Below are 22712 nucleotides of genomic sequence, written 5' to 3' on the forward strand. Positions count from 1 at the left end.
TGTGCTGTGTAATTATCATATGTGCTAGAATTTCCTTCCCTTTCCTTACAGTGCCCACAGTGTGTAAAATGGCCCAAAGCACTGTCATAATTTTTTTTTGCTTTGGGAAGTCCATTTTATAATGCAAATGAAGGATGCCCAGTAGGCCTCATTGGCTGAAATGGGGTCCCTCCACGTACCCGTCAAAATGTCCATTTTCAGCAAGATCAGAGCTACATATACAGTGATCCCTCAACTTACAATGGCCTCAAGATACAATATTTTCAACATACAATGGTCCTTTCTGGACAATCTTAACTTGAGACCAGACTCAACACAACAATGCTACAGACAGTCAGGATCTGCTGCACATGTAAATAACTAGATGATCAACCAATGAAACTGGCCATTTTACTGGTAAAACCCCAGTATTGGTGAAATGCATGCACTGGTTGGCTGTCTAGTAGTGGTTCTCCAAGTATAGTGTGATACTACATGTCCTGTGCTGCTCTTTACCTGGTCCAGTTTTCCATAGAATTAGACACAACATACAATGGTCCTCCTGGAATCAAGTAATATACCTTTTCAAAACTCCCGTGGTTCTGCACTCAGTTCTAAAGCGAACCTAGTATGGACCTGCCGGAAGCTTTGTAGGCTGAACTGTAATAAACGTACCATGCAGCCTGTAGAGCTTCCACCAGGTCCATACTAGGCTCGCTTTAGAACGGAGTGCAGAGCCGCGGGAGTTTTGAAAATGTATCCATCAACGCAAATTAAATGGTAGGTACCTTTTTAGGCTCATAGATATTGTTGTGTTTGGTGACTTAGATCCCCAAAAGGTGTCCATGACCACACCGCATTGGAGAGATATTCTGGCAGCAACATTTGCCGTTCTGTGCCTAAGCAGTGCAGCTTCAGGCCTTCATATAATCATCCCCCAACATAAAAATAAGATTAAAAAGCAGTTCCACATTATTGATATGCGCTAAAGCCTTTTTTTCTTCAGATTGATCTCCTTTAGTAGAACAAATCTGTGTAATATGTGCCACAAAAATGATGAATAATACTAATTATATCTCTATCAAGGACACGCATAATCTGGGCACTTGCATGGTGCTTGTCATTATGTGTAATGACATTTCCTTCTGCTTTAAATAAAACATCTAAAATTTTGGCGGGGTTCCAAAATGAACATACATTTTTAAATGTTGGAAACAGGTTAAAAAAAATAGTAATACTCCTCTACCTTGGTCCCCCTCAGCTCCCATTCCAGCACCTTCCGGACCCCCGCTGGTCACTGCTTGTTGTGGCTACTTTGACAAAACACGATTAGTCAGTGATTGGCAGAGCAGGCAGGTCCTGCTGGGAAGACTTATCCCAGAAGTGGTGACTAGCAGGAGACTGGAAATCTCTGGAATGGGAGCCACAAGGGACTGAGACAGGTGAGTATGACTCAAGTATTTGTTGATTATTGGAATACCTCTTTAAATTCCATTGTATATGCAGTGCAGAACACTTTAGCTTAGATGATCTCTTCAAACCTTGAATTGAGTTTTCAGCTGACCACTATTTCTTTTGTCCCTCATAAACTATTTATACATATACATATTTATTTCAAGGGGAAAATGAGAGTAAAGTATCTGGCAGCAGATTACCTATCACAGTATTAATGGATCTAACACAACCAATTTAAAATTTTCATCACTTTAACAGTAGACTTCCCCATGCACATGGATAATTGTCCCTCATTCTTACAGAAATTTGTGTATTTGGATAACTTAAATATGTGTGTGGTGAGTTATGGACATGTACTTACATATTATCATGCCTCAGGTCAGGGGTGTCAAACCCAACTACAAAGTGGGCCAGAATTGAAAAGTTGTGGGCCAAGCTTGATATTAAGCATGTGTATAAGGCTGGGTTCACCCTGTGTTTTTGGAATCTGTTTAACGTAGACGTTTTATGGAAAAAATACGGGTGCAAAACAAGGATGCGTGTCATCCTTTTGGATCCATTTTTCCATTGACTTCCATAAAAAAAAATCAAAAAATCTAAATGGATGCGTTTTTTTAACAGACACAAAAGTAGTGTTGACTACATTTTTCTGTCCGTTTAAAAGTAACCAATTAAAATGGATATGTTGAACAGATTGCAAAAGCGCAGTGTGAAGCCAGCGTAAGGCATTCATAGTGTGTGCACTATGAAAAATGATATCATAAATTGCTATGACAAGTATAGGATAAGAAGGTACAGGGCACGATGTGGGAAATTTTTGAAAGGGAAGTATCTGCATCACTGCTACATGTACGGCCATAGGGATGGCTGGGCCGTGGCCTAGTATGTTGGCTTCTCTGTGAAACATCCAGCATCATGGGCTATACGTATGACTCCACACAGTAGTTAATCACATAACAGTGCCCTATACAGTACTCAATTCCCCCATTAGTAGCCTCTAATGGGCCTCCTTGCCTGTCAATCACCCCGAAAAGTGCGCTGACAGGCAGAGAACTGAGACTAGTTACAACCCAAATGACTAGTTCCCAGTATATGTTATAAGTTACTGGACAAACAACCCCAGACATGGTAGGGGGGCTTTTAACATAACCTATTAGTTGCTGCTGGGAACTTAATCAGAATAATTGTGCTGATTGGTTCCCTTTAACTCCCCCAGTAGTGCCACAATACTGGCCCACAAGTTGTTAAAGCGACTCTGTACCCACAATCTGACCCCCCAAACCACTTGTACCATCGGGTAGCTGCTTTTAATCCAAGATCTGTCCTGGGGTCCGTTTGGCAGGGGATGCAGTTATTATGATAAAAACAACTTTTAATTCTGCAGCGCTGTGTCTAACGGCCGGGGCTTACATTTGTATATGCATTAGGCTGGCACCACCTCTCCGTCCTTCCTCCCCACCCTCCTCATCATTAGGAATGATCCAGGAATGATCCAGGAACATTTACGTTTGAGCTTTGCACAGGTGTATTAACGATCCAGCCCATGTTCAATATACACCCAGGTGGGGAATAGGAGGCAATCTGCCTGGAGCATTCCTAATGATGAGGAGGGCAGGGAGGAAGGACAGAGGGGGTGTGCCAGCCTAATGCATATACCAAATGTAAGCCCCGGACATTAGACACAGTGCTGCCGGATTAAAAGTTGTTTTTATGACAATAACTGCATCCCCTGCCGAACGAACCCCAGGACAGATCTTTGATTAAAAGCAGCTATCTGAAGGTACAAGTGGTTTGGGGGGGGGGGTCAGATTGTGGGTACAGAGTCGCTTTAACTCCCCCAGTAGTGCCACAATACTGCCTGCACAATTTACAATTTTTATAAGGATGGCTGAGAGCTGGTTCAGGCTGCGGCATGGCCTCGGAGCAGAGGTTGGGAGCATCTCTGCGGTGAATTTGGAGCTCATGTTTCTTCCCTATACATGCAGTAACAAGTAAAGGAAATCTAGTATGGGCAACACTTACCAGAGGATGCGATGATCTCCTTGGCCCCTCAGAAATTACTGATATGCTGCCGCTTCACGCTGACAGAGACTGGCACCTCTCCGGCTCCCCTGTATGCTGCTGCCTAGAATATTATAATATGGGCGGTCCGCTTGGCCATTCAGACCACCCATATTGTAATCCACTGTGACATCCTGCGGGCCAGCTTAAAGGGGGTAGTGGGGAGCAAACATTTCTTTTTTTTTTTTTTTTAATCTAGCGCCACATCACAAAGTTTGTATAACAGAGTTTGACATTCCTGTCTCAGGTTCATTATTATGTATTCCAGATTACCAGTCATATTCTAGTGTAGGAAATAACAATCTGGTCAACCCAGTGTGTCCATCCATAGAACAAATGCAATCGGCATTATAAATATTTAATATTCTGCACGTTTTATCAAGACTACATTTTATCTACAGGATCATTCTTCAGTGTGATTGCCTGCAATGTACGTAGGTGGGAGCTGCAAAATATTTAACAGTATTTACAATGAAGCTGGCTAGAAGCCATAGATACTTCAGATCCTATTTAAGTTGTCTGTAGGTGATAATGTGCAAGGTTCTTCATTTGCAAGATCTCATTGTTGAGCTGTCATGAGGCAACCACTTAAAATGGTTATGATTACTGTGGGTGATGTTACGATGATGTCATGAATTTTTATATTTCCACTGTAGTTTACCCTCTAAACCCCCACCAGTTATGTAAAAAAACGGCCTAGTCACCCAGCTGTGCCAGAGAACTGCAGCATAGCAATAAGGCATCACTTTATGACATAGGACAGGCATGTCCAAAGTCCGAACTTTTACGGCCCCCCAGGTATCCGGCAGCAACAGATACCTTGCGCCACGCCACTCTAGTGCACAGAAAAGGAAAGCCGAAATCTCGCGATGTCCGAGATTTCGGCTTTCCTTTCCCGTGCACTAGAGCAGTGTTTTTCAACCAGTGTGCCGCGGGTGCTGTCCCCCTCACCTACTGGCCCGGACGTGCTCCTCCAATCAGGGGAGACCAGGAGCGTGGTGCGCCACACACCACGCTCCCGGTCTCCCCTGATTGGAGGAGCACGTCCGGGCCAGTAGGTGAGGGGGATGGTGCCCGCGGCGAGCATCTCAAGGAAGGTGAGCAGGGATGAGAGAGAAACAGGAGAGAAGCAGGGGGGAGAGAAACATGGGGATGGGGGAGAGAAACATGGGGATGGGGGAGAAGCAGGGAGGAGAGAAACATGGGGATGGGGGAGAAGCAGGGGGGAGAGAAACATGGGGATGGGGGAGAAGCAGGGGGGAGAGAAACATGGGGATGGGGGATAAGCAGGGGGGAGAGAAACATGGGGATGGGGGAGAAGCAGGGGGGATAGAAACATGGGGATGGGGGAGAAGCAGGGGAGAGAAACATGGGGATGGGGTAGAAACAGGGGGGAGAGAAACATGAGGATGGGGGAGAAACTGGGGAGAGAAACATGGGGATGGGGGAAAAGCAGGGGGAGAGAAACATGGGGATGGGGGAGAAGCAGGGGGAGAGAAACATGGGGATGGGGGAGAAGCAGGGGGGAGAGAAACATGGGGATGGGGGAGAGAAACATGGGGATGGGGGAGAAGCAGGGGGGAGAGAAACATGGGGATGGGGGAGAGAAACATGGGGATGGGGGAGAAGCAGGGGGAGAGAAACATGGGGATGGGGGAGAAGCAGGGGGGAGAGAAACATGGGGATGGGGGAGAGAAACATGGGGATGGGGGAGAAGCAGGAGGGAGAGAAACATGGGGATGGGGGAGAAGCAGGGGGGAGAGAAACATGGGGATGGGGGGGAGAAGCAGGGGGGAGAGAAACATGAGGATGGGGGAGAAACGGGGGAGAGAAACATGGGGATGGGGGAGAAACGGGGGAGAGAGAAACCTGGGGATGGGGGAGAAACGGGGGAGAGAGAAACATGGGGATGGGGGAGAAGCATGGGGGAGAAAAACATGGGGATGGGGGAGAGAAGCATGGGGGAGAAAAACATGGGGATGGGGGAGAGAAGCATGGGGGAGAAAAACATGGGGATGGGGGAGAGAAACAGGGGAGAGAAGCATGGGGGAGAAAAACATGGGGATGGGGGAGAGAAACAGGGATATCCCTTTTGTGTTTATCGAAACAGGCCCAGGTTTCACACTGAGTGAGTATAAATACATTTAGAATCTATATTATTAACTATATGTATAATATGTACTGTTTTAGTGTCATTTTGTGCCATTTTGGTTGGTGGTGTGCCCCGGGATTTTTTAAGTATAAAAAGTGTGCCGTTTTCAATAAACTTTGTAAAAAAAAGTTTATTTGCATTCATTTTAATGGTCCAAAGAATGTCAAGCAAAATGGTCGGCCCTCGCACATGTTCACTTCATCAAATTTGGCACTCTTCGAAAAAAGTTTGGACATGCCTGACATAGGAGACCCCCTTTTCTTACGGTCTTAAAACATGCAGCTGGTCCTCATATGACTCTGCAAGGATTGATCTGAAGATCCTTGCTATGTCTGCAGCTGCAATAATATAATTGCCTGCTGAGCACCATGTATATAGTGTAAGAGATAGCCATGACAAACAGATGTAGCTGGTACCAACTTTTTAGATGGTATGTCTTTCGCAAAGTGCCTCATATTAGTATACCTCTCTTTGAAGGGAGCAAGGGAACATGGCTTTGACAAGGGTCCTTCCTCTTGTGTGCTGACTTTCCTGCTTAGAATCTGGTGGCATGGACTCCCTCCGTGCTTCTGTTATGTACATTGCTGGCCTGAATGACTTGCTGAGTGTTTTGCAGTAGACACAAATAATAAAGAAGAAAGAATTTCTCTGTTTATTTCTGAGGGGTGGTACAGGCTCCCTGAGTCGGCAAAGATCACCTGTAACAGTGAGCTAGTGACGAATAAAGCATTACTGGCTTACTGTTCTGATTTTGACCGGAATCTCCAGCCCCACTGAAAAGTTTCTGTGCTGCTCTGCATGCTTGGCATAGGGCACCACAGAAACTGTGTATGCATTGCCATCACATTCACAGCTCTATGCAAAATGAAAATATGAGTAAAGATAAAATAAAAAGTAATTAAAAACCAGAATGAATCTGATCATGATAGATGTGTGATGTCTCCAGTTTCCAGGCATCACGATCACTGTCCATTGATACATTAATAATCTTGTACATTATATTTAAAGCAGCTGTTTGCCATAGTTGCTTTGGCTCCATATTAATAAAACCACTAGTCACTACCCTAGAACTACACTCTAGTATTGGTAAATGGCCCCCATTGTGTCATTTCCTTCAGCTGTTTCTCGGACGTTCAACCTGTTCATGATTAGCTTTATGATCTGATTGTATAGATTATTACTTTTACACTCACAGCAGGACAGCTGGATTTTATTTCCATTTGTAAGTGGACATGACTGTATTTACTTCCTGTACTGAATATAAATGCGTCTCTTAACAATTAAGTATGTGCATACAATTGCCATTCTTATTTCTTGTTTTTTTTTTTCTTTTCTAGTTAAGCGCCAACGTGCTGATCTTCCTTTGCACAAATATTATTGGAATTTGCACCCACTACCCTGCAGAGGTATCCCAGAGACAAGCATTCCAAGAAACAAGAGGATACATCCAGGCCAGGCTGCACCTCCAGAGAGAGAACCAGCAGCAAGTAAGTGTCGACTATATGTGCCCCCTTGGGCAGCACTACTGAGAAGAGGGAGTAGAGGTCCCAAATGCAAAATTAATAATAATGCCTCACATCTGCCATGTGCCATTCATGGTATCAGTGCTTAGGTGGCAGAAAGGCCTTTGTGGCACTTCAGGGACCAGGGCATAAGTCACTGCATCCCTATAGCTGCATCCTGCAACTAAAAATGATGTCCAAAAATAATGTGTCTCTTTTCCAGAAGGAATGAGCTTTCTCCCTAGTGCCACTTAGTTTTTTTTTTCTTTTTTTAAAAAGTCAGGGTCTTATACTATTTTTTCTCTGAAAAAAAGGGCTTGTTTTGCTGTAGGTCGTATTTTCAGAGAAATGCATTATGCCCCTACACTGTACACCCTCTCTATACAGTAGCTAGCCAACATACTTTGTCCCACTGTTTTTAGGCCCCCATACTGTAAGTTCCCCTGTAATTGGGCCTCCATACTGTATACCTCCCTCTCCATTTGTAGTTGTTCCCCATCTCTGCAGTAGGGCCCCAATACTGTGCACATCCCCCTCTGCATGTAGTTCCCATATATACCTCCCTCCCCCCTCTGTAGTTGGCCGCGTACCCTCTGTTCCTCTGTCCCCTCTGTATTTAATGTCCCCTATTATGCATCTGCCTACCCCTCCTGCCTCCCCTGAAGCTTGTGAAGAGCAGGTGGGGGTGAGGTATAACAAGTCTGGCACTGATTGGCTGATACTCAGCACCCAGTGTCAGGGATCTGGTCAGCTGACTCTAACTAGGGCTTATTTTTGAAGTAGGGCCTGCATTTTAAGCCTTCTTCAAAAAGCCTGCAAAATGAAGCCAGGTCTTATTTTCAGGAGTGGTCTTATCTGGGCAGCTTGCAGACGTGTATATTTCCCCTCTCGTTCTCTGGATTGTGAGGGTTTCAGACGTTTCCGGCATGAATGTTGGTGGTGGAAGAGGGGCCCATAACACCCTTACTGCTGCCAGTCAATGTGAAATAGTGTGCATATAAAAAAAAAAAATGTACACTACCGTTAAAAGGTTTGGGGTCACCCAAACAATTTTGTGTTTTCCATGAAAAGTCACACTTATTCACCACCATACGTTGTGAAACGAATAGAAAATAGAGTCAAGACATTGACAAGGTTAGAAATAATGATTTGTATTTGAAATAACATTGTTTTTCCATCAAACTTTGCTTTCTTCAAAGAATCCACCTTTTGCAGCAATTCCAGCATTGCACACCTTTGGCATTCTAGCTATTAATCTCTTGAGGTAAGCTGGAGAAATTGCCCCCCACACTTCTAGAAGCAGCTCCCACAAGTTGGATTGGTTGGATGGGCACTTCTGGCGTACCATACGGTCAAGCTGCTCCCACAACAGCTCAGTGGGGTTCAGATCTGGTGACTGCGCTGGCCACCCCATTACCAATAGAATACCAGCTGCCTGCTTCTGCTGTAAATAGTTCTTGCACAATTTGGAGGTGTGTTTAGGGTCATTGTCCTGTTGTAGGATGAAATTGGCTCCAATCAAGCGCTGTCCTCTGGGTATGGCATTGCAAAATTGAGTGATAGCCTTCCTTATTCAGAATCCCTTTTACCCTGTACAAATCTCCCACCTTACCAGCACCAAAGCAACCCCAGACCATCACATTACCTCCACCATGCTTAACAGATGGCGTCAGGCATTCTTCCAGCATTTTTTCATTTGTTCTGCGTCTCACAAACGTTCTTCTTTGTGATCCAAACACCTCAACTTAGATTCATCAGTCCACAACACTTTTTTCCAGTCTTCCTCTGTCCAATGTCTGTGTTCTTTTGCCCATCTTAATCTTTTTCTTTTATTGGCCAGTCTCAGATATGGCTTTTTCTTTGCCACTCTGCCCTGAAGCCCAAAATCCAGCAGCCACCTCGTCACTGTAGATGTTGACACTGGTGTTTTTCGGGTACTATTTAATGAATCTTCCAGTTGGGGACCTGTGAGGCGCCTGTTTCTCAAACTAGAGACTCTAATGTGCTTATCTTCTTGCTTAGTTGTGCAACGCGGCCTCCCACTTCTTTTTCTACTCTGGTTAGAGCCTGTTTGTGCTGTCCTCTGAAGGGAGTAGTACACACCGTTGTAAGAAATCTTCAATTTCTGAGCAATTTCTCGCATGGAATAGCCTTCATTTTTAAGAACAAGAATAGACTGTCGAGTTTCAGATGAAAGTTCTCTTTTTCTGGCCATTTTGAGCGTTTAATTCACCCCACAAATGTGATGCTCCAGAAACACAATCTGCTCAAAGGAAGGTCAGTTTTGTAGCTTCTGTAACGAGCTAGACTGTTTTCAGATGTGTGAACATGATTGCACAAGGGTTTTCTAATCATCAATTAGCCTTCTAAGCCAATAAGCAAACACATTGTACCATTAGAACATTGGAGTGATAGTTGCTGGAAATGGGCCTCTATACTCCTATGTAGATATTGCACCAAAAAAACAGACATTTGCAGCTAGAATAGTCATTTACCACATTAGCAATGTATAGAGTGTATTTGTTTAAAGTTAGGACTAGTTTAAAGTTATCTTCATTGAAAAGTACAGTGCTTTTTCTTAAAAAATAAGGACATTTCAATGTGACCCCAAACTTTTGAATGGTAGTGTATAAATAATTTATTGAAAATTTATCACAAAGTAATATAACTTTATTAAAGCAATGTATTAAAAATAAACAAAATTGTTACTCTCCAGAGTATTCATTTATTCCCTGGAATTATTGTTTTGGAACACATAGTCCTCTTTTTATGGGTTGCTGCTTTCTACCTCTGTAGCCAATAGATCTATCTCCGGTCACTCACTTGGAAAATAAGAAGGTTGTATAGCACCGTAACATTGTTTGCCCCATGAGCAATTCATTGTTTCCAATGAAAAAAGAAATGTACGCTCCATGTGGTTCCTATTTACTAATTGTCCCATCCACTACCTGCAGCTAATATTTTTGGCATACAGGAGTGCCAGGTAACTGGTTGTGTGTGTTTTTTTCTGTTTATATGACTGTACTTCTCTCCTGTGCAGGAGCGCCTCCTACTGTCTGTGCTGCCTCGTCATGTCGCAATGGAAATGAAAGAAGATATAAACACCAAAAAGGAGGACATGATGTTCCACAAAATCTACATACAGAAGCATGACAATGTCAGGTATTACAAGCTCTCGTCTACAAGTAGTAATTTTTTTATTTTTACAATCATTTGAAGAATTGGCGCTAGTTTGTGTCAGGACTGCCAATCTAATGATAAAAAGTAGCAGTGTCATTTTGGGAGTTGAAGTGGCTCATAGTGGCTTCATTTATGGTGATCAGGGAATGCTAGAACTCAAGTACTGTGGTAGAGGACTGGAGAAAGTTTAGCAGTCTAATAAAACAATGCATAATCGTACAACATATTGGAGATGCCATACTTCAGTAAATGAGAAATGCATTGCTGATCGGACCGTCTGTCTCCTTGCAGTATCCTCTTTGCTGACATTGAGGGGTTCACCAGCTTGGCATCACAATGTACGGCACAGGAACTCGTGATGACTCTGAATGAGCTTTTTGCACGTTTTGACAAGCTAGCCGCGGTAAGACTAATCAATATGAGCTTTCTGTTAAATGCATAAGTATTCTTGAAGTGTTTGTCACCAAAAACAAATTTCATTTGTCACATGTCCCCATTCTGTGTCTGTATGAGCAAGACAGCCCCATAGACTTACAATATGCGGGGGTGTCTCAATGTCAGGTAGGCGGGAGAGAATGCGCAAAGCACACACTTTTCTCAGTCCTTTTTCCTGATTGGTTGCAGTCTGAACACTCTGACCCCAACCAATAAAATTTTTAATATAGCAAAACTTTGTAGGGTTTTTTTTTTTTGTGTGACAGTGGACATTTAATTAGAGCTCCGCTTTATGAAGCACTCGTATCCAGGCTATCCTAAATCCACCCAGCAAAGAAAGCTATATGGATATGTTTTTTTTTAATTGCTATATTTTTCTATGAATGGTTATGTAGAATGTCAGAAGACCACCCAGAGCTAAAACCTCAGGCTTAAAGGGGTACTCCAGCGGGGGGGGGGGGGCACTTTTTTGCTGGGACCAGGGAGGAGGTGGCCGAGGGAAAAGACGTCCACTCACCTCCCCGGTTCCAGCGGCGGTTCCCGCATCGCGGCGCTCCTGTGGCCGGTTCCTGTCCGCTTCCGGGTGTCTGACGTGGGCCTGAAATGTGACGTCTCAGGTCCGCTCAGCCACTCAGTGACGGAGGCGGGATCCATTTCAAGTCGTATCGTCTCGGGCCCGCGTTAGACACCCGGAAGCGGCCGGGAACCGGGCACCGGAGCGCCGCGATGCGGGACCTGCCGCTGGAACCGGGGAGTCGAGTGGACGTCTTTTCCCTCGGCCAACTCCTCCCCGGTCCCAGCAAAAAAGTGCTGATACAGAGCAAATACAAGGCAGTCTGCTGCAGAGAATCAAAGTATGCACAACCCCTTTAATGAAGAGCTATGAAGATTTGAATTCAGAGAAATAAAAAAAACATCAGTACAGAGGTGTCCATATTACATTTTTATGTGTATAGGTTTCCAGCTGTAGTCTCCATGCTTGTTTAGAGCCAAACAATAAAAAAAAATAAAAATTGGCTTCTTTAGATATTGTGCCACACACAGCCTACACAATTTCTAAATGGTTGCACACGAGGAGGAGGCCCCCTGGTGAGGTTTGGCAGACAGACTGCAAACAGATTCTTTGGTTGCCTAACATTCTGGCATTTTAACTTTTCCTTGGAGCTTGTTCTCGGTGGATGCAATTTCATGGTTCTTCTAATTATGTTACTGAGTCATAGTTTAATAATTTTTTTTACATGATCCCACTTTTTTTTTTTTTAAGAATCGAATCTGTAATAAAAATGTCAAAAGCATGAGGTACATCTAGAGCCCAAGGGGGAGGGGGGGGGGGGGTAATAAGACAGCCTTTCAACTAACAATACAATGTACCTATGAAGGTCTTCTCAGAGCTGAATGTATTGCCCTGCATCCCTGCTATGTATTTCCATAATTTCCTAACTATCACTTTCTATTTTAAGGAAAACCACTGCTTGCGCATTAAGATCCTGGGGGATTGTTACTATTGTGTCTCTGGATTGCCTGAAGCCCGCGCCGACCATGCTCACTGCTGCGTGGAGATGGGAGTTGATATGATTGAGGCCATCTCGTAAGTGGACCTTTGCCTAAAGCATAGTTATATAGGCTTTACTAAGCTATACTTGTGACTTCAGTCATTTGCTATTATGGCAAGAAAGTCACAAAAGCAGACTTTCTAGAATATTCAAGAGTTACCTCCATATCAACAGCTGACATGCTGGTGTAGCTACAAATGGAGTAGGCTTCTAAAGTGTAATTATTTATAATATTTTTTTTTCACATAAAGGAGTTCCCCACTTTGGACAATCATTATTAATGTTATAGTCAATTGACACAAAGCTGAAAAATATTTTAATGATTAAAACTGCTCAGCATGGCAGGAGTGTATAAAAAGAACCTGTATTTGTCTGCAGCTGATCCCCTCACCAGTGCTGACTGTGGGGTGGTCCTGGTCCTAGAGCTTCCTGTTCACCATCCTGACACATAGGAAATGTCCTCTCAGCCAGTCACGGGCTGCTGTGGATAGCGATTGGCTGAGGGATATTTTATGTGTCAAAATAGAGAACGGAAAGCTCTGAGCAACAGCAGGGGATCAGCGCTAAATGCTTCTAGCTCTATTCACTGTGTAGTGCGGGCACCAATCAGTGACTGATCACCTATCCTCAGTCGGTTTTGCCTGGGTAGCCCCTTTAAGGATGGTTATGGTTCTAAACTGATCCGCACACCCATATATTTGCCAGCCACATATTCGTCTCAGATATATGTAGTCCATTAGCCCTGGCGCAAGGAAGATAATTCAGTTATATGTGGCGAAAGTTCAAAAACACTGCACTTTTTAGGATATGTTCACATCAATTTGAGATATGATAGATTTAACCATACTTTTATGCTTTTCTTGATAATGCTGTGCTCTTGACTACCATGTCTTTATATCACAGGCTAGTAAGAGAAGTAACAGGGGTAAATGTGAACATGCGAGTGGGAATACACAGTGGACGAGTTCACTGCGGTGTCCTAGGTCTGCGAAAGTGGCAGTTTGATGTCTGGTCTAATGATGTGACTCTGGCCAATCATATGGAAGCAGGTGGTAAGGCAGGGTGAGTACAATCTCATTCTAAACTCAATCTTGTGGCACATTTCTATATTACTGATCAATGCAAAGCTCAGAACTATACTTTTGTATTCATTCCTTCATTGGTGTTCTAAGTATCCTATCCTTTTTTTCCATTTAGGCGGATACACATCACAAGTGCTACGTTAAATTATCTGAATGGAGATTATGAGGTGGAACCTGGTCATGGTGGAGAAAGAAATGCATATCTCAAGGAACACGACATTAGAACCTTCCTGGTGACTGGATGCAGCCAGAAAAGGGTACAGGCACAACCTATTAACCGCATCAGTTTAAATAACACTGACTGGTGTCCTATCAGGCCTTGTCTTCCCAAAATCACATTGTAACTATCTGGGCAATAGGATGAGAGAGATGCCCCCCCCTTCCAAATTAGTATTTTTAACCACGTAGATACTTCAGTTGCTATTGACCGCTGCATCTAAGGGTCCATTTACACAGAAAGATTATCTGACAGATTATCTGCCAAAGATTTGAAGCCAAAGCCAGAAACAGACTATAAACAGAGATCAGGTCATAAAGGAAAGCCTGAGATTTTTCCTCTTTTCAAATCCATTCCTGGCTTTGGCTTAAAATCTTTGGCAGATAATCTGTCAGATAATCTTTCTGTGTAAATGGACCCTAAGGGCCTTATCCCATGGGACGATTATCGTTCGCATAATTGTTAACGATAAACGATCCAAACGACCGCTATTACGAAAGACCTGAAATCGTTCACCCATTTAGGTGGAACTATAGTCGTTACTTATGATCGTTCTTGCGGTAGTTTTGTCTTCGCTATTGCGTTCGTCACTACTGCGAACGACGTCTTTTTCAATGCGAACGAGCAACGATAAAAATAGGTCCAGGTTTTATTAAACGATCAACGATTTCTGGTTCGGTCGTTAATCGTTAACTGCTTTTCAAATGAACGATTATCGTTTAGATTTGAACGATTTAACGATAATCTGAACGTCCCGTGGAATAGGGCCCTAAGAGACTTAACAGCCGGGATCTGAGCTATCTCTGATCCCAGCCTTTGTAGCATAAAGTCAAACACACTGTAGCAAAGTACTTATGAAGTCCACTAATTCCTATTGCAGCTTTAGTATTTTGATCGATCACTTGGAGTGAAATGCTGAGTTTTTTGCACTTTGCACTAGGTCTTTGCACTTTTTTCATGAGTATGTAAAAAGTGCATAACTGCTGTTTCTGCCACCTGAAAGGCCTGCTCTTAAATGTAAATTGTGTTCCTATGTGTTCTCCACTTCAGAAAGAAGAAAAGGCCATGCTGGCTAAACTACAGAGGGCCAGAGCTAACTCAAATGAAGGCCTTACACGAGTCTGGGTTCCTGAGAGATCCTTTCCACGCAACAAAGGTTCAAAAGCATTTCGGCAGATGGTGAGTGTTAAACTATAAAGCACCAGTAAACTAGTGTTAAGGATAAACTCTGTGGTCTTACAACATGCTACAATCTATATTATATTCTTCATTGCCACTCTGTACAGCGTAACATTCTGCAACACTTAAAAGCCTTTTCACCAGAGGTTTCTGAAGCTGGACCAGCAATCTGCTAACAGTTGGGCCATTCTTTTATATTAATAAATTCTTTTATTTTTTCAAAGATTTATATAGACCAAAAATTAAAAGGGTTCTAAGGATGGTAATAGAGCAATTTTAAAGTGTTTTGTTTTATTTGATTGCTTAAAAAAAAAAAAGTTATACAAATTGCCTATCACTAAACATATATAACATGCCAGTTTTAACCAAAATGAAAAAAAAAATAAAAAATAGGTTGGTCACTGTAAAGTACAATTGGTATCACAACAAATAAGGGATTGTGTGGGTATGTAGGTGAAAAAAATTCAAGCGCTATGGAGGAAAAAATTTAAGTGCAAAAAAATAAGCCTGGTCATCAAAGGGTTAAAGAAGTCTGGGCAGGCATCCTTTTTTCACAAGTGTTGGGGAGAGGAAGGATAAAAGAAATAACATGCTTTCACCTTTCCGATTCCAGCGGTGGGCGTCGCATACCGCCAATTCAGTCCCTGGCCGCCTCTTGGTCGGAATGGGGATCCACTCAGACCAGGAAGCAACCAGGGACCAGATTAGCGCCGTGTGGCCACCAGCACTGGAGTCTGGGAGGTGAGACCATGTTATTTCTTTAATCCTTCCCTTCCTCAGCACTTTTGAAAAAGAGGACTGCTGATAGCACTTTTTGAAAAAGAGTCTGCCAGGACTTCTCCTTCAATGCTGGTTATAACCCTATTTTATGTACTCTGACAATACTATGATTGAACAAAACCAGATCGCAAAGCCACCTCAAAATGTGTTTGACTTAGAACGTTATTTTTATGTTTGAAACAGACCAAATGCACACAATGAGAGTTTTCTTCAGCTTGCCAGGTTCTTTGCTTAGCATACCCTGTAACCTATGTTTGCAATGTGCACACTGCAGCGAGTCAGGCATGGTGTGTCTTATATAGTATACAGTATGACAGTAAAGCTACAGTGTTAGTGTTTCCTGAATCCTTGGCCTCACGCAGACTGCTGATTTTCCCAAGGACTGAGCGTGAGAGAGGCCCCCTGGTGAGGCCAGGCTGAGACAACAGAGGGACGCACAGCGCTTCTCTCAGAAACACTTAATTAAATAGTTCGTCAGAGGACCTCCTGTGGGATCTGCCTAATGAGACATGCCAAGGGGCGAGGAACTCTCGAGTCACATGCCTTTCTCTGCCAAAGCTTTCCTAAAGGCATGATGCAGCCTTGTCGCATATACCCTAAAGACTGTCTATTTAAAATGTCTTATGCTTCAGTAGATTAATATGGAGGAGCGAGTGAGTCAAACTGCAGAGCGCACACGTGGTACCAGGAGGTATTTTACCCATTCTGATGTCATGCCGTAGCAAAGGCTAAAGCCCCTGGTAATCTATCTATAATAAATAAGCAGTAATTACTGATTCCATGTGAACATTCTGCCGACTAATGAGCAGAGCATCTGTATTAGAATAAGCTTCACAGTACACATGCTATACTCCAAAGAGAGACACGCTCATAGAGATTGAGCACATTAAAGCTCTGAGCTTCAGAAGGGGAGATCTGTAAAATCAAGATATATGTTGTGACAGATGCTGTCCTATAATAAACCCGGTAAATCTACCAGAATCCCATGTGTTGTATTTTTCCATAATTGTCTCAGTGTTAATGGGGGTCGTCTGTTTCTTTCTTGATGTAAAAAAAAAAATATATATATATATATAAATGGACCTGAATTCTTCTGCCAGATTCACCACTGCTGCTGTTTTGACTTGCACAGTTCCTGCTGCACACCACTTTCTGTTCTTTATCTTAACTAAAGGAAATGGCCACTCAGCCATTGAGTGCCTAGGGCAAGCCATTGCTGTAGCCAGAATGTGGTATGATGAGCAGTAGGGACTGGGCACCATCAAAATGGCAGTGGTGGGGGATCCAGCAGGTGAGTACAGATTTTTCTTTTCTCTTATCCTGCCGTGGTCACTTTAAAATAAACCAAAAAATGACAGACAACTTTAAATTGGCACATCATGGAGACATATAGAAAGTGTAAATCAGTGAGGGTTTGAGTGTTCAGTTCCCAAGTATTCCCTATAACTAGGCAGGAGAAATGCATGCTTAGTAGATGCTCTCCCACTCTGTGTCACGTGACCGAGCAGGTATTACAATGCAAGTGTATATTAGGGATTACATTCTAAATTCTCAATTAAAGGAGAAGTCGATTGAAAATTTTAATTAAAGTATTGTATTGCCCCCCAAAAGTTATCAAATCACCAATATACACTTATTACGGGAAATGCTTATAAAGTGCTTTTTTCTCTGCACTTACTACTGCATCAAGGCTTCACTTCCTGGATAACATGGTGATGTCACGACCCAACTCCCAGAGCTGTGCGGGCTGTGGCTGCTGGAGTGGATGATGGCAGAGGGATGCTCAGTGTCCCTCCAGTGCCCTGTGTCCCTCAGTGTCATCATCCTCTCCAGCAGCCACAGCCCGCACAGCTCTGGGCGTCGGGTCGTGACATCACCATGTTATCCAGGAAGTGAAGCCTTGATGCAGTAGTAAGTGCAGAGAAAAAAGCACTTTATAAGCATTTCCCGTAATAAGTGTATATTGGTAATTTGTATAACTTTTGGGGGGCAATACAATACTTTAATAAAAAATGTTGCCGGACTTTTCCTTTAACCTATCAGTAGGTCTATAAATTGTGAAAGGGAACTGGAGTACATGCAGGACCCACACAAACATGTGAAGAACATATACCTGCCTTGCAGATGTTGTCTTTTGGTTGGGTTTGAATTTGTGGACAACCCTGTAACATGTAAAGGGCCTCCCAACAGATCTCTCCAGCAGATAATGTCAGGGGAGAGAAACTTAGGGCATGGTGAATTTCTGCTGCTTATCCTTTTGTTCTCAGAAGAAACAAACTGGTACTACAGATCTTTCCCAATCTGCAATTAAAAACACAGGATGAAAGTAAATTTCTTATCTCAGCGCCGGATTTTAGGACATTTTGTTGGTTATTTCCTATGCTAATGATGAGTTTTGGTGCACTGGGGATGGGGCTGCCGCCTTCAGTGCACTGGTGCACCGATTCGCCCCTGCCAGCCCCTCCTAACGAATATGAGTCCCAATATTCATTAAGAGGGACAGGCTGGTCAGGGTGGACCATTGCACTGAGGGTGGTTGCCAGCACCTCTTAAAGAAGCAGGTTAGATGCTTCTTTAAGAGGTGAGTCTTGGAAGGTTGTATGTATTTGTATCTATTTATAATTAAACCTGTAGATTTATTAGGGTATCCATAAACATTACAGATAAATGTTGTTATCCTACACCATGGTTACATGGAGATAACCTCTGTGCACAACATTTAATTGGCCAGTCCACTTTCTATCGACAGCAAAAAAAAAAAAGTTTATCTCCAAGCAGCCATAGTTCCAAAAACCACACTTGGGGGCTTCATTTTTATATAGGGTATTTTGCTAAGTGATAGCACGTCATTTATTTTATATATTTTGGTAGGAGCCATTTTAGTATCCCTGTCCATCATATTGCACATGATTAGAGTTGTGGTTCAGCAATCATTCAGGAGGCTCCTTAGATCTGGCTCATATCAATTTTCTGTTTACAAACAATTTTTTGGGAACGTGCGATGCCAAAAGTGACATCAGTTCTGGATGACTGGCCAGAATTATCCATGATTTAATTGTTTCCTGTGATACTCTGCAGCATACCAGTTCTTATGAGCAGATGTGTGCTTGGAAACCGCCTGCATGGGAAGTTATAAATAAACTATTGTTAGACGTGACTAATTACTCGCTCTGTGTACGCGCGCTAAAGAGACGATATTTTTAACATTTTATTTTTCTATTTAAGAAAGAAACTGACTTTTGCAGAAAACATCTAAATATATTTCAATGTGTTGGGTAGTTTTATTAAAGTGACAGGTTGTCGTGGGTAAAAATAAAACCCAATCTCCTAGTGATGAGGCACATACAGCTAGGATAATCATCATTTATTTATAGACTGGGCCATGATTTCTTTTTTCTGATACTAATCAGACTTATGAACTCGCACCACAGTAGAGTGTACTAGTATGAACATCCCTCTTTATGAACAGCGCGCACATTTTTTCACCACAAAGTTCTACTTGAATAAGGCATGAACCTGATACAACACGTTTTTTGCCCAGAATGGGGCCTTCCTCAGGTGTGTGCCGTTTATGCAGGAACTGGTCCATGGCTACGCCAAAAAAAAGGATTTATTTTTCCCATACAAGTACACTGTACTGAGGTTTGAGTTCTTCAGCTAATAAGAGATGTCTCCCATCAGAGAAGACCCAGGCTGGGACAGGAGACTTGCCATAGTTTGCCATGCCATTGAAGGTGTCAGGCTGTATGTGTGTCTTTTATATATTTTTTTTTTCAGGGTTCTGCACAAAAGTACTTTTTTTTTATGGTTTTGTCATGTTCTTGATATATATATATATATATATATATATATATATATTTATTTTATTTTTTTGTAATATCCTTCTGTTGACATTTTTTTCCTTATTTAATTTTTTTTTGCCAGTCAAACCTATATCTGGTAAACAAACATCCTTGGAGAGGTCTAGTGTTCTAAGTTTCTCCCTTGTCTTCCTATGCTCATTGGTGGGGATGAATCGTGCTGAGCGAGCAGAAGTACACTAGCGGCATCCATTAGCATACCAGCTAGACCAATTAGCATGTCAGTAACAGCAATAGAATGCTAAGTATAGAGTCACTTACAGAAAAGGAATCTGGGTGCATTCTGTTATTTGAGGAAAAAATTCCCAGAAATATTAAGTAAGCATTTTGTGGTTAAATTATATGGTTTTTCACATTTTATGTTAAGACCGTGTGAAAAATATATATAAATAAACAAACATTTCCTCCATTTGCTGATTTATTGAACTAGAAAGCCTAAAATATTGCATAGACATAAGTATTCAGATCCTTTACTCCGTACTTAGCTTAAGCCACTTTGGCAGTGATTATAACCTCTAGTCTTTTTGGGTATGAGATCAGAAGGTTCAGACAATTACATTTGGGGATTTGGCCAACATATTCCACAGAACTTTATGGTTCTGGTCCCTAATTCATTTTTTGATGTTGAGGTGGTGTCCATAAGGTCATTGTTTTGTTAGAAGCTGAAACTTCAGCCCAGTCGATGGTCCAGATTCAGATCCAGCTTTTCGTGAATCATATCTTTTTGTTACATTCAGTTTTCCCTCCAACCTGATCAGCCTTCCTGTCCCAACCTCTGAAAAACACCCCCACCACTATGCTTCACTGTAGGGATGGTAGTGGGCAGATGATGTGCAATGCCTGGTTTCCTCCAGTCATGACACTTAGATTTAAGGCCAAAAAATTTAATCTTGGTTTCATCAAATTTAATGCGGCATTCATCTCTCTTACTGGGGAGAGGCTTCTCTCTGGTAACTCTGCAGTAAAGCCCAGATTGGTGGAGCTCTACAGTAATGGTTGACCTTCTAGAAATTATGGATCTGCCATCAGAACATATATTAGAGAACATATTGCATCAGTATTGCATCCTTATCTCAGACCTGTAATACTTGTGCTGCCCCCAAGAGGGGAAATGGAAACACGTAGTATGCATCCATATTCTCAGCATGCTCCATAGATATCCACACAGTAGTCTTTTTCCATCTGCAAAACAGACAACAGTAGTCAAATGCTTAACCAAAATACACGCCTCTTTTATCCATAACCCTATATAGTGCCATTCTCTCTGTACTACAGACCAAATAAACAGTGGTAATGGTAATGAAAACCCTTTTATATAATGATGCCCTTTTATATAGAAGAACTTTGTGTTTTCCTATGTATCCTATGCATGGATCTATTATGCCTTAGCCTGATGGTGATGATAATAAAACTTAAGGCCCTTTTGATACCACTAATGCCTGCTCATCGGCTGATTTGATCTTTTTATGCGATTGGTAAAATTATTGGTCACACATCTAAACAGGAGCTGATAACAATGAATTTATTGGCCAGACTAACAATACAGCAATCATTTATGCGGCCCAACCTCTCTGCCCAATTGTGCTTCGTAAAGGCACTGCAAGCGAGCCTAATCTGGAAGCTGTCCCACATCTTACACCTAAGCAATACAATACTTTTCTCAGTTTAGTTTTGTACACTGCATTATTGGCTTTCAGCTTGAAGTAATATGTGCACAACAAATGTACACGTATAATAATAAAACATATTTATATCAGCGGAATATTAATTGTAAAGGGTTAAAACCCTTAACACTGTTGTCTTTCTTTTTTTCAGGGCATTGATGAATCAAGTAAAGACAAGTAAGTAAAGGACACAATTGTGCTTATATACTGTTTATACAGATCACTGCTGTGTACACTTGCCTCTAAAGGTGCCCATCCACTGTTTTGGTCGACCGCTCTCTCCTCCAGTCTCTTATTACACGTGAGCATTGGACATGACCAAACATTCATGTGTTCCCTATGGGAAAGAGCAAGCTGCAGGCAGCTCTGATGCCAGCTTATCTTATGAGAAGGAAAGGTTTGGCATGCAAAAATCCAGCATACCCAACTTTTCTTTGCAGGGACATCATCTAACGAGAGAGTCAGGAGGCCCCCATATACCTTTTACTGTAAGCTAACATTAGTATACTATTTATGCACAACCAAAAGGGGTGGTGTCATAAAGAAATCTAGGTCTGTAGTCATGCATTATGTTATCATATAACTATACATATCATATAACATTACATATCAATGTAACTAAATTATGGAACACAGCATCAAATCTGTTGCAGATCCTGTGCATGTCAATAGAACCTAACCTGTTTGGGAGTTGGAATATGCTAGGAAATTTCAAAAGTTTTGACAGTGCCATCCATGTATAGCCATTAGAATGGAAACCATGTACTACCCATTGGTTGTCTCTGATGTGTCAGTACTAAACCAATGATGTTAAAACCCTGAACACTGAAGTGGTACAAAGCCACCACTTTACTGCTTATGCTGCTAATAGTCAGACATGTTCACCTTTTATCATTCAGCTTTTTCCTATTATAAAAAGGACCTGTTGTGTCTAGATGTAGACTTTACATTTATAGTTTTGCCTTTTCTCTATCTTACAGCAGGAACACGCAGGAAGCCCTAAATCCGGAGGACGAAGTTGATGAGTTTCTAGCCAGGGCCATAGATGCACGAAGTATTGATCAGTTGCGAAAAGATCACGTTAAAAAGTTCATCCTCACTTTTCAAACCCCAGACCTTGAGAAAAAGGTAACACACACTAAATGATAAAATCTCATGGTGCCTCATTGACTTGCATTGGCATTGCAGCCATATAACAAAGACAGTTCAGATACTTCATCCTATTATCCAAATGTCACTTGTTTTTCTTGCGGTAATAGAATAAAAAATGAATACAAGGAGCATAGCTAAGACTTCTCTAATGGAAATGAAAAGGAAATTGTGGCCAATTACCTTCATTTTTATTGATGTTTTCAGTTTAATATGAGCTTACAATAACTGCTAAAGTTATAAGGTCTTTGCATTTTCATAATTCTCTTGACCTTGCAACCTCGACTCCATCTTATTTTCTAAGTTTTTATGCACAAAGACACATGGACAGAAAATTAGATCTGCAATATGAACCTCTATTGGAGTCTGTGTGTCTTTGCAATATTTTTATGTGACATGGTATTTTCTAATGGAATACTATGAAGGAGAATTCTGTCTGATATCACACACGTTGACAGCTATAA

The 22712-nt window shown here is 42.1% G+C and overlaps 1 protein-coding gene across 4 annotated transcripts in view; it reads left to right on the plus strand.

Moving 5' to 3' along the window:
• ADCY6 (adenylate cyclase 6) overlaps nt 1-22712 on the plus strand; it is a 126484-nt gene that overhangs the window by 83175 nt on the left and 20597 nt on the right. For all 4 annotated transcript variants that reach the window (XM_069970111.1, XM_069970110.1, XM_069970108.1 and 1 more), the window contains exons 4-12: nt 6985-7134; nt 10190-10311; nt 10621-10732; nt 12225-12352; nt 13221-13379; nt 13515-13656; nt 14667-14795; nt 21251-21276; nt 22080-22227. In XM_069970111.1, the coding sequence (XP_069826212.1) occupies nt 6985-7134; nt 10190-10311; nt 10621-10732; nt 12225-12352; nt 13221-13379; nt 13515-13656; nt 14667-14795; nt 21251-21276; nt 22080-22227 (1116 nt within the window). The remainder of the gene's footprint in view (nt 1-6984; nt 7135-10189; nt 10312-10620; nt 10733-12224; nt 12353-13220; nt 13380-13514; nt 13657-14666; nt 14796-21250; nt 21277-22079; nt 22228-22712) is intronic.

This window comes from Dendropsophus ebraccatus, chromosome 5 (genome assembly GCF_027789765.1).
Source record: "Dendropsophus ebraccatus isolate aDenEbr1 chromosome 5, aDenEbr1.pat, whole genome shotgun sequence".
Lineage (NCBI taxonomy): Eukaryota > Metazoa > Chordata > Amphibia > Anura > Hylidae > Dendropsophus > Dendropsophus ebraccatus.